This window comes from Mandrillus leucophaeus, unplaced genomic scaffold (genome assembly GCF_000951045.1).
Source record: "Mandrillus leucophaeus isolate KB7577 unplaced genomic scaffold, Mleu.le_1.0 Scaffold846, whole genome shotgun sequence".
Lineage (NCBI taxonomy): Eukaryota > Metazoa > Chordata > Mammalia > Primates > Cercopithecidae > Mandrillus > Mandrillus leucophaeus.
The window spans coordinates 891,333-905,719 of NW_012109208.1; the positions used below are offsets into that span (position 1 = coordinate 891,333).

At 52.2% G+C, this 14,387-nt stretch overlaps 1 protein-coding gene across 2 annotated transcripts in view; it reads left to right on the forward strand.

The window, feature by feature from the left end:
• SYNDIG1 (synapse differentiation inducing 1) overlaps window positions 1-14,387 on the forward strand; it is a 128,996-nt gene that overhangs the window by 36,632 nt on the left and 77,977 nt on the right. For both annotated transcript variants that reach the window (XM_011968505.1, XM_011968504.1), the window contains one exon: window positions 10,157-10,294. In XM_011968505.1, coding sequence (XP_011823895.1) covers window positions 10,157-10,294 — 138 coding nt within the window. The remainder of the gene's footprint in view (window positions 1-10,156; window positions 10,295-14,387) is intronic.

Here is a 14,387-nt window from a genome sequence, read left to right on the forward strand (position 1 = left end):
GTCTTCATGGGGATGTGTTAGGAGCTAAGACCTAAAGCACCCATCCCAAAGGAAGAAAACACAATTTAAAGAAATAGAATGGAGGTGATCCATTAAGGCAGGCTGACTCAGCTTCAACCGTTCTGCCCATGCACACTGAACACTCATTTATTTCCAGAGAGTCTGTTTGCAAATAATCTCCTTCAAATATTTGCAAGCATCTACTCTGGACCCAGAATCAAATTGGGGGCCTCCAAAAGAGAAAAGGTCAGTCCTGGCCTCTAAGGGCTGCAGCGCAGTGCACACCTCATTTACAGCAGACAAGCCCCAAAAGCGCACAATGGAACTTCATCTAATTTCTTCTAGGACATGCAGGGCACTTGGGTTTTATTTGATTTCTCTTGCGAGATTAATATATTTTTCTGTACAGAAAAGTTTCATGTTTTATGCACCTAACTGGATTATTTTCTTCTAAAAATACCTCCCTCCTCAAAGAATATAAAATGATTTAGGAATATTGGGCTAGATACTACTAGGAGGAAAAATCTGTTTACTTCTGAATGATACATTGACTCGCTCATTTTTGAACATTATACATTAATTTATTTATTTTAGCTGAGATCCATTTGTTTTAGAAAAGATTGCCTGGGAAGCCAGCATGCAAAACAGGAAAAGTCTGAGCTGTCTGGGCCTGGGCAGGTTCAGGGACTCTGAGGCATCCATGCCACACCCCCTACCACCACTTGCCCCTTCATGGAGGCCCCAGGCCCTAAAGAGCACAGTGAGAAACCACTGCATCGGCGACAGAATGAAAGTCCCTCTCCTTCAGTGACACATGGCATCTCCACCCACATTGTCTTGTGCTCCGTGACATCCCTCAAAAACCAAATGGAGACCAAATGGCTAGACCAGGCCCACCACTGATGGCAGAGGGCATGCTTTCCCCATTTTCAGGGGCACAGAGGGTACATATATCCTTGTGACAACAGCAAAATCAAATATGTTGCAACTCAAAATACATATTTACTAGAAAATCTGGTGTTTTTGTTGGTTGAATTATCTGGTTAATGAAGATCTGATTAACAAAGAATAACTGAATTCTCCAATTTTAGGAACTAGAATAAAGAGTGAAGTACAGTTGACATTTTAACGACACTACCCATTATTTCATTTTTTTACTATGATTCCGAGCTCTAGTTTGGGGCTGACGATTGTTGAGCGTTTCTGCTGTACCTGCTTTGGGCTGTTGCGATGTGTGATGGAAGACAGTTGATCAGGGGTCACGTGCCCCTGGCATCACATACCTGGAAGGGGCTGGGTCAAGGCAGGGCTCTGAGATCTGCTTTGCCCCTTGTCATGGTTGACTCCTGAGTTGTGAACTCACAGGCATCTGAGCACTGGGCGCAGATGGGAAGGGAGTCACAGACATGAACTCTAGCCATGTGCTGAAGAGTAATGACCACCCCAGTCCCTGGACTCTCCAGCCCTGCCCCCAAGCTAGGCACTGGCTCTCAACCCATAGCAGTGCCTCTGGCCCTGACACCTCTGTGGCCCCCTGTCTCCTCCTCCCCATCCCATCTCTTTCAGCAATCCAGCACAGACGTCCCTAAGGATTCCCAAATCCTCACTTCTGTTGAGAAAGCCATGGATCCCTTCCCAGCTCCTTCCCCAGTTCTCCACCTGACCCATCCAAATGAAACAACCTGCTCAGCAGACATGCTTTGTAAAAGGCAGTTTTAAAGTGGCAGGGTTTTGTCAGTTTGCTCTTGCTTGTTTCACGCCAGTATGTGAAATACCCTCTTTCCACAAAAAAACTACTATCTAGTAGGAAAAACTAAAAGTGTGACAGCATATACCCAAAATGATTGGTCAGTAATTTAGGGCAATGTGTGTTCAGACATGAAAACATGGCTTCCTAGGGCTCTGCACTCTGAAAGCCCCAGATCTCCATACAGCTGTGTACTTGTGAGCCCTGTGTGCATTGCACATCAGGGGTCCTCAGGAGATGTCTGTGGTTTTTCCGTGACCTGACTTCGAGTAAAGGAGAGAACAGGAGGCCTCAAGATGTTGAAGAAGCCTAGTGCAGAGAGGATGGTTTGACATGGGCAGAAGGGTCAGCCTTCTACACCCAGGCAGCCCATGGAAAACCCCTGAGTGGACCCAAATGGACCTCTGGGGCTTGCCCCAATGGTGCAGGTGCAGGAAGATGGCCCTAGCACTGGCCCTGCAAGGTCTCCATGGCTCACATCTCAGACACCAGCCTCACCCATGTGGCTCACGAAAAGTCATTCCCTTCTGTGGGAGTGGAAGCTCTTGCCTGAAGGCCTCAAAGGCAGCTGGGTCCACTTCCACACACCTGTGATGTGGAACGAGGGTGTCTCGCTCCAAGCTGTCTGCCAAGACCAGAGAACATGAGTGCACCTTCCGTAGATGCAGGGGGCTTGAGCTGTGTCATCCGCCTACAGCTTTCCCAGGTGCTGTCCTTGGCTCTGTCCTCAGTTTCCCTGGAGCCACCATAAATAAGACAGCCTTGACCGTGGCCAAGTCATCATTCTCACCCAACCTTGAAACGCTTCTCGGTGGGCACATGTAAATGATGGTGAAGATGTACGCCCTGGAGAGCGTAGGAAGGCATTTCAGAGGGTGAAGAGAGGATCAGAGGTCAGGCAGCCGGGCTGAATGCGGAGTCTTCTCGGGCAATGATAGGCCCAGGAAGGTGGAGCTGCTGGTGACTTCACTGTCCTCTGTACAAATTGTAGGGGCTTCACCATTTTAGTTAGTGTTGTTCATATTGGCTCAGGCCACAGGCCAATCCCTCATTCATTCAGCAAATGTGCGTAAGTCCTACTATGTGCCAGGCACTGTTCTGGGCACTTAGAATACAGCTTTGGATAAAATGTGCAGATTTCTGCCCTCCTGGTGCTTAGAAGGGAGTCAGGGACCATGCACGGTGGCTCACGCCTGTAATCCCAGCACTTTGGGAGGCCCAGGCAGGCGGATCACTGGAGGTCAGGAGTTCGAGACCAGCCTGGCTAACATGGTGAAACCCCATCTCTACTAAAAATATAAAAATTAGCCAGGCATGATGGCACACACCTGTAATCCCAGCTACTCCGGAGGCTGAGGCAGGAGAATCACTTGAACCAGGGAGGCAGAGGTTGCAGCAAGCCCCAGTCGCACCACTGCACTCCAGCTGGGAGACAGTGCAAGACTCTGTCTCAAAAAAAAAAAAGAGAGAAAAGAAGGGAGTCAGAAAGTAGACAAATCAGTATCACGTGAGTGCAGAGAAGCCCCTAGCAGGCTGGGGATAGAGGGACTGGGAAGGTGGTGGCAGCTTTGCAGCCATGTAGGGAAGGCTCTGATGAGAAGTGGCATTTGAGCAAAAGCCCCAAATGAAATGGGCAAGCTAGGCACATGTGCATCCTGGCTTAGCGGAGGGCAAGTGCACAGGCTCTGATGCAGGCAGGGCACACACGCACGTGGGAAGAGCAGCAGGGAGCTCCCTGCAGGTGGAAGACGCCAAGCCCAGAGTAAAGCGGGTCAGATCCCATGAGACAGCTGTCGGTGCAAGGTCAGAGATCACCAGATCCTTACGTTTGTGCCTTTCCACAATGTCAGGCATTTTATTGATGCTGCATTCTCCATCATAAAAGCCACGGGCTCCCTGGAGTTCCCAGGAGGCATTCTCCTTAGTGCTTCCCCTTGCCTTGAGAGTGAGAGTGGCAGGCACGCAGGCTTGAGCCGAGCCACCCGTCAGTCAGTATTGCAAACCATGCATCACAGTATATTTAATCAACAAAGTAATGTTATAGATTAAACACTCCACAACAAACTAAGTAACATTTAACATCAAGAGGAAAGGGATAGGAAAAGGAGTTCGTGTGCCAGTCCAGGGAGAGTGACGAGAATGAAAAGAATATGCTGGCCTGGCCCGGGGGCTCTGTCAGTGGTCAGTGTCTTTCAAAGAAGAGTCTTTGCTGTGGGCGGAGCCTTCAACGGCAGATACTGAGCTCCTTATCATAAGTGATGGCAAGTTGGTGTCTGTTAAAATGACTGTTTTTGAGCTGCTGAAGTCTTGCTCTTTTTATGGCTGCAGAGTCCTCTGGTAAGGACTAATAGCGCAGAATGTGCTTGGTTAAATCCTGGTCTGGTTGGGTGCAGCCTTTATTGATCAGGCAAAAAAACTCTGGTCTCTGTTGAACAGGTGCCCTATGAAATATAAGATGGAGTCTTTTTCTAAGATGGAGTCACTAATGTCAAAGGTGCTCTATACAACGGCACAGTCCAATAGGACCTTCTGAGGTGGTGGAAATGTTCTGCATCTGTGCTGTCCCATGTGACAGGCGTGGGACTCACGTGGCTTCTGAGCATGTGGTGTCACCGAGGGACCAGTGTTGGTTGTGTGTACTTGGGAGCACTTTAAGCGGACACAGCTCCACGTGGCCCATGGCTGCTGGGCTCCTCAGGGCAGGTATGGCCACTGGGACTGCCACCCTTGGATGGTGCCTGAGATGCTCACCAAAGTCGGTGAGCACAGAGAAGTGGGCCATGGGCGGGGTTCAGCTTCCCACTCCTGAAACAGGTACCTCGCACTCTTGCTCACAAAGCTGCCAGGAACGCTGAACATTGTGATATGCAAACATTTGGTGTCATGCCCTGCGCTATGATTATTTTGTTAAAATATCCCCAGGAAGAAAACCCTGAGGGGACTGAGAGTCCTCTCTCTCCATGGAGGTAAGGAAAACAGGGCTAGAACAGGCAGGCAACGCGGTAGAATGGGTGGCCCTGGAGGGCACCCACCTTTCTCTGCCTTGGCTTTAGCTCGAAAATGTGGGACCTCTGCATGAATTGCAGACTCCTTTGGAATGTTTTCAGTCCGCAGATGTACCGATTAAATGACCCATGAAGAGGATTCTTTAAAACAGCTGCAGTGCATGATGAGTCTTTCTTGGTGCTGGGGATTGTGTGTATTTCTCTGCTTGGCTTGTTGGTATCTATGTGGCCTCTCCTAGGCCAGCCTCATCTCCTCTCCTTTCTCTCGGATGGCATGATGTCCACGACCACTTATACCCCAGGACACTCCTGGCAGAAGAGGGAACAAAGAAAAGAGCTGGGGTGTTTTTGTCTACCCTATAATTTGTCTGAGTTTGGTTGTTTGGTTGGTTGTTTGTTTTTTGAGATGGAGCCTCACTCTGTCGCCCAGACTGGAGTGCAGTGATGCAATCTTGGCTCACTGCAACCTCCACTTCCTCGGTTCAAGCAATCTTCTGCCTTAGCCTCCTGAGTAACTGAGACTACAGGCATGCACCACGAAGCTCCGCTATTTTTTTTTTTTTTTTAGTAGAGACGGGGTTTCACCATGTTGGCCAGGCGGGTCTCGAACTCCTGACCTCAAGTGATCCTTCCACCTCAGCCTCCCAAAGTGCTGAGATAACAGGTGTGAACCACCATGCCCAGCCCTGAGTTTTTAAAATCTATTTCAATCAAAGTTGACAAATTATTTTGGTGTCATCTAGCCTTAGCTTGGTAATTTACAGAGTGTGATTCCTTTATGCTTCTAAATTAAAATCTGTGAAGATTTTGGGGGAGTGCCCTGAAAGCTAAATCTTTGCTTCTTGGGGTAATGCTAAAGCTATTTCTAAAGATGGAAGGCAATGCTTCCATGTGCCTACATGGTCCGGGGCAACAGTTCCCAAAGCATTGACTAAGATCGGGAAAAACCTCACTGTTGCCACAGGCCTCTTTCCATCACCACCATCAGACAGACTTAGCAAGAAGCAGAATCATCAGAGTCCCTGGCAGGGAGAGGGGAGGAAGACAACTCATCTTCTCATGAGAAGCAGTGGAGGCAAAGTGGGGTTTGTGTGCAGCCAAAGCAGCCATGTGCAAACCCAGCACGCAGCTCAGAGCCCTAGGTGAGCAGTTGGCATCAGAGATTCCAGACTCCAGCAGCCACTCACAGGATGATTTGTGAGTGGACGTGTTTTAACCTCTTGGAGCCTCAGCTTTGTCCTTTGTAAAACAGAAATGACAATGACAATAAAGATAGTAATAACACTATTTGTAAACTAAAAATAAAGAAACTAAAAAATAAATAAACACAGGCAGACTTTTTGGTTTTGTGCAAGGATACGTCGGGACCCATGGCTGCTGCGCTCCCTGAGGTCAAGGGCTGAGCTGCGCACTGGAGAAATGGCCGTTCCCCAGCCTGGCTCTGCTGCTCTCGGGTCTTGGACATGGGTTAGTTTGTCACAGGTTGAACCTTCTGAGCATCTCCTGCAGAGACAGCCCCTTCTGAAGCTCAGCAGTTCCAAAATCAGCTCCCTGACACCCCCAAAGCCACATGTTTTCAGTGAGGGATGGAGAGTGGAGTCGACAGGGCCATGTGTGATGAGGTGCAACTGGGCAGATACCCAGATTCCATGGGGCATGCCTTCCACACTGCACAGCCTTCATGCTGCATGCCATTCATACTGCACACCCTCCCCACTGCACAGCTTCCATGCTGCATGTCATTCATACTGCACGTGCTTCCCCCCGGACATCCTCCACACTGCACAGCCTCTATGCTGCATGTCCTCCCCCTGCACATCCTCTCCACTGCATTCTCTCCATGTTGCACGTGCTCCATGTTGCACATCCTCCCACCTGGACATCCTCCCCACTGCACGTCCTCCCCCCTGCACATCCTCCCCACTGCGGGTCCTTACCCCTGTGCATCCTCCCTTCTGCAGGTCCTCACCCCTGCAAGTCCTCCCAGCTGCATAGCCTCCTCCCTTCACGTCCTCCCCACTGCATGTCCTTCCACCTGTACGTCCTCCCCACTGCACGTCCTCCCCACTGCACGTCCTCCCACCTGCATGTCCTCCCCGCTGTACATCCTCCCTGCCGCACATCCCACTGCACAGTCTCCATATTGCATGTACATCCTCCCCACTTCATGGCCTCCCTCCTTCACATCCTCCACACTACATGGCCTCCCTCCTTCACGTCCTCCCCCCTGCACATCCTTCCCACTGCATGTCCTCCCCCTTCACATCCTCCCTGCTGCACTCCCTTCCCACTGCACTTCCTTCGCATTACAAGTCCTCCCTGCTGCACGTCCACCCCCTGCACATCCTCCCCACTGCACGTCCTCCCCACTACACCTCCTCCCCCTTTCACATACTTCCCACTGCACGGCCTCCCCCCTTCACATCCTCCCTATTGCACGTCCTCCCCCATGCATGCTCTCTGCCCTGCACAGCCTCCCCCCTGCATGGCCTCCCCTTGCATGACCTCTCCCCGCATGACCTCCCCCCGCATGTCCTCCCCTCACATGTCCTCCCCTCTGCAGGTCCTCCCCGCTGCACATCCTCCTCCCTGCACGTCCTCCCCACTCCACGTCCTCCCCCTGCATGTCATCCCCCCACACGTCCTCCCCACTTCATGTCCTCCCCACTGCATGTTCTCCCCGCTACACATCCTTCCCCCTGCACATCCTCACCCCTGCACGTCCTCACCCCTGCACGTCCTCACCACTGCACGTCCTCACCCCTGCACATCCTCCCCTCTGCACATCCTCCACGCGGCACACCCTCCCCACTGCTTATCCTTCCCACCCACCACTCGTCCTTCTTACAGATTCCAGACTCCAGCACCCGAGGCTGGGAAGTGAGCATCTCCGCCTGGACAGCCTGGGGCCTCACAACTCCCCCATGAATTATGCATCCCTGTGGGCTGTTCCGCTTTTCTTCCCCCTCAGCCATAATGATGGCAATTTTCATATCCCCTTACTGTTCAGAGACCATATGGGGGCCAATGTGCACAATAAAGAGAAGAGAAATCTCACAAGCATGGCTCTGTGGACAGAGGCTTTGCAGCCCCAGACACATGAAGCAGCCACCACAGTAGATGCAGTGAGGGGCGAGGCCAGGAGCTGGCCCTGTAGCCTGAGCAAGTCGCTTGCCCTGTTGGTGGAGTGGCACTTCAGATCCCTGCCCTGCAGGCTTGTTGGGGGGCAAGTAAACAGTGAGCGCAAGCTCCACGAGAGGCCACCTGGAAAGTCCTTATTGTTGGACTGAGCCTATGAAAATGCGATGTACCAGGGAGCTTCAGGTCTCACTGCAGCACCATGGCTGGCTGCACAGTGATTAGAGGCTCTGACTGGCAGTTTTACCTGTGTTTAATTAACAGAAATAGGAAAGGGGGCCATGGTCACTTGTGGGCCTTCCCAGAGTCTATGAGTACGGAGAAATGTCTGGGGCGCACAGACACCAGTGGTGAGCAGCGGGCTGGCATCCACGCAAGTGCTGCACTCACAGGGTGCGCCCACCTGCACTTTTGTCTGGCTTCACAGGGTCTGTCCGGGAGCCCCCTAAAGAAATGGCCCTGTCACTGCCTTACACTGCCACTGCGTTCTCAAAGTGCTCCAGCTTGCGGCAGGGGGCCTCTGCTCAACAACCTTGGGCAGCTGGCAGAGAGCTAGGAAGCCAGGGCCTCCTCCAAGAGGAAATGAGCCACTACTCTTCTAGGAAACAATATCTGGAGTAAGATGGGCTTCAACTTTGTATAGGACAAATACAGGGTGGCCCTGGGGTTCGGAGGAGTTGGCGTGAACACTTCGTATTTTGATGAGGAAAGAGCCCAGCCAGTGGAATGACAGCCAGGTGGCACCCTCTGCACAAACACCAAGGCAGGGCCCAGTCAGTCAGCCTCCTGGAGGACCCGTGTGCCCTTTGTGGGGAGGGTGGGGCAATGGTTCTCTTTGCTAGGTCAGCATTGGAATCATCTGAGCTGCTTTTTAAAAATTACTGTGGAATTGGCCGGACGCAGTGGCTCACGCCTGTAATTCCAGCACTTTGGGAGGCTGAGGCGGGCGGCTCACAAGATCAGGAGATCGAGACCATCCTGGCTAACTCGGTGAAACCCCATCTCTACTAAAAACACAAAAAATTAGCCGGGCGTGGTGGCAGGCGCCTGTAGTCCCAGCTACTTGGGAGGCTGAGGCAAGAGAATGGCGTGAACCCGGGAGGCGGAGCTTGCAGTGAGCCGAGATCGCACCACTGCACTCCAGCCTGGGCGACAAAGCGAGACTCCGTCTCAAACAAACAACAACAAAAAAATTACTGTGGAATCACAAACCACATGCCCCATGTTTTCACTTGTAAGTGGGAGCTGAATGATGAGGACCCATGGATGCAAAGAGAATAATAGACACTGGGGCCTACCAGAGGTTGGAGGGTAGAAGGAGGGAAAGGAGCAGAAAGAATAACTACTGCAGACTAGGCTTATACCTGGGTGATGAAATAATCTGTGCACCAAACCCCCATGACATGAGTTTACCTATAAAACAAACCTGCACGCATACCCCTGAACCTAAAAAAAAAATTTTTTAAATATAAAATTAAAAAGTAAATTCCTGTACCCAGCTTCACCCTGATTCCCTGCTCCCAGCACACACCTTTTCCATCAGAACCCCTAGGAGGGTCTCACTCAGCCCCTGCCATCAGGCCACAGAGCAGAAGGGCACAGCTGAGGCTCACTGGGCTGTCCTCTGCTCCTCAGGAAGCTGCCCTCATGCTCCAGGTGGAAATCAGGCCCCACCTATGTCTTGACTCAGTTCAGAGTCAAGGGAAACTTAAAAGAGAGATTCAGGGGACAGTGTCCTCTGTCGATCCACATCAGCCTTGCCTCGTCCTTGTCCGCTAGTGAGAAGTCTTGAAATACAAAGAAAAAGACTCCTGGGCTATCCCTTCTGAGAGTCTCCAGTCCATCCTCAGAACACACTGACAGTGCATGGTGGCAACGGGGCCAGTTCTGCAGGTGGCTTCCAGGCAGGCAGTCCCTGCGAAGTCCCCAGTCCCATCCTTTGTCCCCACCATCCAGACACTCACATCCCAGTGATCTTAGAAATACTGCTTTCTGTAGGATTTCTTCTGCAACTGAATGACCCAAGAGCCCCGTACTTGGCATTATTATCTTCCTGTTCTTGGCAAGCATTTCCTTGGCCGGGCCGCCCTTCCTGGGAGGCTGTGTACTTACAGCAGTAACGATGGCTCAAACGACATCAGCAACTGCAGCTGCCTCCTGGGGAGGGCCTGCGCCTGCCAGGCATCATCCCACATCCCTGGACACCCCAGGATGACTCCTTTATTAATCTTTTCTCCTGTCCTGTCCTGCTGGTTCTCTCTTGCAGAGCGACTACTCGAGCGACACAGAGAGTGAGGACAATTTCCTCATGATGCCCCCGCGGGACCATCTGGGCCTCAGTGTCTTCTCCATGCTCTGCTGCTTCTGGCCTCTGGGCATCGCAGCCTTCTACTTGTCCCATGAGGTAAGGCCTCCTTGGTCTGTGGCACCTGGTGTGCAGGTGTTGACAGGGCAGGGGTGAGGGCGACAATCCCAGCTGAGGAAGAGGAGAAGCGAGGAAGCCCAGACAGCTCCTGCTACAGCTGGGTCAGCCCTTGCCCAGTTGGAGGATAGGCTGGGAGAAGTCAGAGTCAGGGGACCCTGGGGGCCGGGTGGAGGCATTCGGGCTGCCTCACCCCAGATGCATCTGTGTCCTCGCAGAGGCGGGACTGCCTTCTGAAGAGGCCTCATGACCGAAGCGAGTGTCTGCTTGGTAGAAGGCACATGGCCTTTGGGAGGCTGTCCTTCATTTAGGTGCTGGGGTTGTGTGCATGGGGTGACCCTAGTGCCGGGAAACACCAGGCCCAGGTGGACTACGTTTAACTTAATGAGAGAGGAGAAAAGAAGGGTTTTGATTTCCTTGCTAAAGAATCCTTCCTAAAAAATAGATTCCAGTTCCACAGCAGCCCCCGTGTACCTGCCCCAGGTGAACGCCCTGCCTGTGGAAATGGCACATCTCAGCATGACATCTGCCGTTCCTCCCCAACATAAGGCTTCTAAAGGTTTCGATTCCCAGCCTTTTTCACTACAGAGCATCCTATTGGTTGCCCCTTATGCAACCTACATTTTGAAAATATTGGAAATATTTTTCTCTAGCAAGTGCAGAGTATTCATTCAGAAATCAGCTATATTCACATTTTTATTAATCAGAGAAAGACATTTCTACTTGCCAATTACAGAGTGAGCTGACGGCGTTACCATGGCCCGCTGCTATCTGCCCAACCAAAAGAGGGAGAAAGGGCGCTTCTCTGCTGGCCCGGGGTGGGGGTGGTGCCGGGCGCCCGTGGGGTGTTTTCAGGGAGGGCTGAAGATGCCTCGAAGGTGCAGAGGGTCCCTCTCCAGCTTCTAGGGTTCGGGACCAGGGCTGCACACAACTGAGCCTGGCAGGTGCTTCTTCTGAAACAGATTGCGTGACTGAGCCCAGCAGTTGCTTCTTGATGGCTTCTGTATTGGTTGGGTTTGTTGGACGAGTGAGAGGAGAATCCACCCTGGCCTTAATGGGGTTTCTGTTTCCCCCTGCACATCTTGAGTGGTGACTGGCCCCTCTTTCTGACATCCAAGAAGGAGCAGGGGAGCGTGGTGGGTGGCCTGTGGTCCTCCTGAGGGCAAGTGCTTCCTGACAGGGCACGAGAAGTTGGGCAGCCTTTGCAGGCAGGGGTGTAGCCGGAGGGGCCCAGTGTGGAAATCTTTATCTGCTGGGGCTAGGCTGAGCAGTTGTTCCAGACCCAGCTTTGATCTTGAGGGTCTGTCCGAGCTTCTCTTGTGACTTCGTCCCATGAATGCCACAGAACCCCTTCTCCATCAGCACAAGCATGGGGTGGGGAGCCTGACTCCTGGGTCTGGCAGGGCCTGGTGGCTGTGGAGTGGAGGCAGATGTGAGTGAACCCTGCTGCAGGATGAGGTGCCAGACTGGGACACACAGGAGCTGGAGAAATGGGTGTGGGCACAGGCCCATGGTGGGCAGAGCCTGCCATGCCACATAAACTGCACCCTGATGCTGCCAATAGACAAGAGCAGTCTTGCAAGGGAAGGACAGATTGGGCCCAGGAGCTGGACAGGTGACATCAAACGCGTCCCCAAAGCCTCCTTTGTACACCCCAGCCCTGCGTCATCTCCATATGGGGAAGAATAAGGACACACCCACCTTCGTGGGGCCCAGCCGCTGAGACATCCATGTAAAAGTGCCACAGAGTGCTGGGTGGATGGAACCCTGGAGAGATGGCAAGGGGCCGCAGGGAGAGGCTGCCTACATGGCCAAAGGAGAGACCAGTCCTTTGTGGTGTCCGTGGTCTCTGCCGCTCCATGTGCTCGGATTGACGCCCCAGTCTCTGGTGCAGGGCAAGGTATGGACAGCGTCTCTATTCCAAAGATCATCATTATAATAAAGAGCAAGGCTACAACTGCAGAGACTGTGTCTAGAGTCTTTCTCAGAAAGTAATTTTATGCTGAACACAGTAAGAGCCTCTCAGGCTTGGGTCTAAGAACTCATGGTGTTTGATACGTTAGACAGTGTAGAGGATTTCTATTACTTGGTTAGCTGCAAATGGGAAATGCAGTTTCTATAGCGGCTTCTGATCACTTTTTTGGAGATGAAGTGGAAACATTTTGGGGGGTGGGTGTAGGTGTTGCCTTCACTATGGGCGTAGAGAGGAGCTTTCAGGGCCAATGGCTGCAGCCTCCCTTTTCATTGCGCTTTGAGAATGGATTTCCCTGTGGTAGAACCACAACAGAGAAGAGGGGCTGACACTTTTATAAAGATACCTGTGGAGGTGAGTCCCGTTTGCAGAGCCTGCTTCCGCATCCCTTTCCAATCAGAACTCCCTTCCCAGGCAGCTCCCCTTAGTCTGCAGTGGTGGTTCCGGGTGCTGCTGCAGATCCTGGAAACAAGCAGCCCTGCTCAGGATGCCTCAGCCGGCTACCAGGCTGCTGAGCATTCCGTTTGCAGCCCACACTGCAGATGTGTGGTCTCCGGCAGGCCATCGTGGGGAAGCCGGCAGCTGCCAAGGAGAGAGAGTGTGGCACAGAATAGAACAGATGCAATCTGAGAATCCTTGCACTAAATTAAATCAGTGCTTTCCTAAGCGAGGCCACCTGGGAGTGCGAAGCCCAGGACTGGAGAGGGGGAAGCCCGTAACCCTCTCTGCCACAGTGGCCAGCACCTCCTGCCGCCTTGTTGGGTCAAGGGGATGATGCACCTGGGCGAAGAGCATGTTGGTGGAGCCGAGGCTCTCCAGGCCCACAGTGCCATTCACGAGGAAATCTTTGACATCTAAGTGTGACTTTGGGTTTTCTTTCCCTTTTATCTCAGATCATATCACAGTGTACTCTGACAGTCAGGCCGTGTCTGCTCGTTGTCAAAATAACTGTTCAGTGAAGTGAAAGGAACATGCCAAGCCATTACAGAAAAACAAAACAACATCTTATGGTAGTTTGATTAAATTGGGCAGTGGAGAAAATGAGGGCAGCCATCTCTAGAATTATGCGCCTCCGATATGTTGTTCTGTTCTGTTGTAGTCTGGTCCCATTCAGCAGGCAACTCTCCCATACCTCTGTTTCCTGACGCATGCAATGATGTTAACATGATTTCCAGGCTGTGCGGTTAGCTGAGGGTTAGAGATGTAAGGCCAGTGAAAGTCCCCAGGAGGCACCTGCAGAGCAACTGCTGCTGGTCATGCCCTGCTGGAAACCTGAGTTCCCCAGGTGCTGGGGGTCCAGGGGCCAAGGGATGCCTGGAAAGACACAGACATAGCTTTCCCAGGAGATTTGGTTAAGTCTAAAAATGTGTTCATGGGGCCTGTAATCCCAGCACTTTGGGAGGCCGAGGCGGGTGGATCACGAGGTCAGGTGATCGAGACCATCCTGGCTAACATGGTGAAACCCCGTCTCTACTAAAAATACAAAAAACTAGCCGGGCGTGGTGGCGGGCGCCTGTAGTCCCAGCTACTCGGAGGCTGAGGCGGGAGAATGGCGTGAACCCGGGAGGTGGAGCTTGCAGTGAGCCGAGATCGCGCCACTGCACTCCAGCCTGGGCGACAGAGCGAGACTCCGTCTCAAAAAAAAAAAAAAAAAAAATGTGTTCATGAACTAGCATAACAGTAGTAATCAAAGTGTTAGTGAGGTGGGTAACATTGGCTGACCACCTACTGTGTGCCAACTTCAGCGTTGGGCCATGCACCCTTGCTTCTGAGGTGTGGTCCTGGACCCCCTACGCAGTTGCTAGAAATACACACTGTCTGTTCCACCACAGACCTGCTCAGTCAGAGTCTCTGGGGCAAAGCCCAGGAATCTGCATTTTGAGGAGGCCTCCAGCTCCTCGTGGATGCTGCTGCTGTCACCTGGGAGTGGCCGTGGTGAACTGCGCTGCAGTCATGGCTGGGAATCTAATAAGCAGTGGGAAGCTGCAGGATGTCTTTTGGAAGAAATGACCCCGGGTTTTGGTTGTGGTGTGAAAGGAAGAGGGAAGGGAGGGATGCCCTGGGTTCTGATGGTGTTCGGGTGTGAGTAGTGCTGTCTCACAT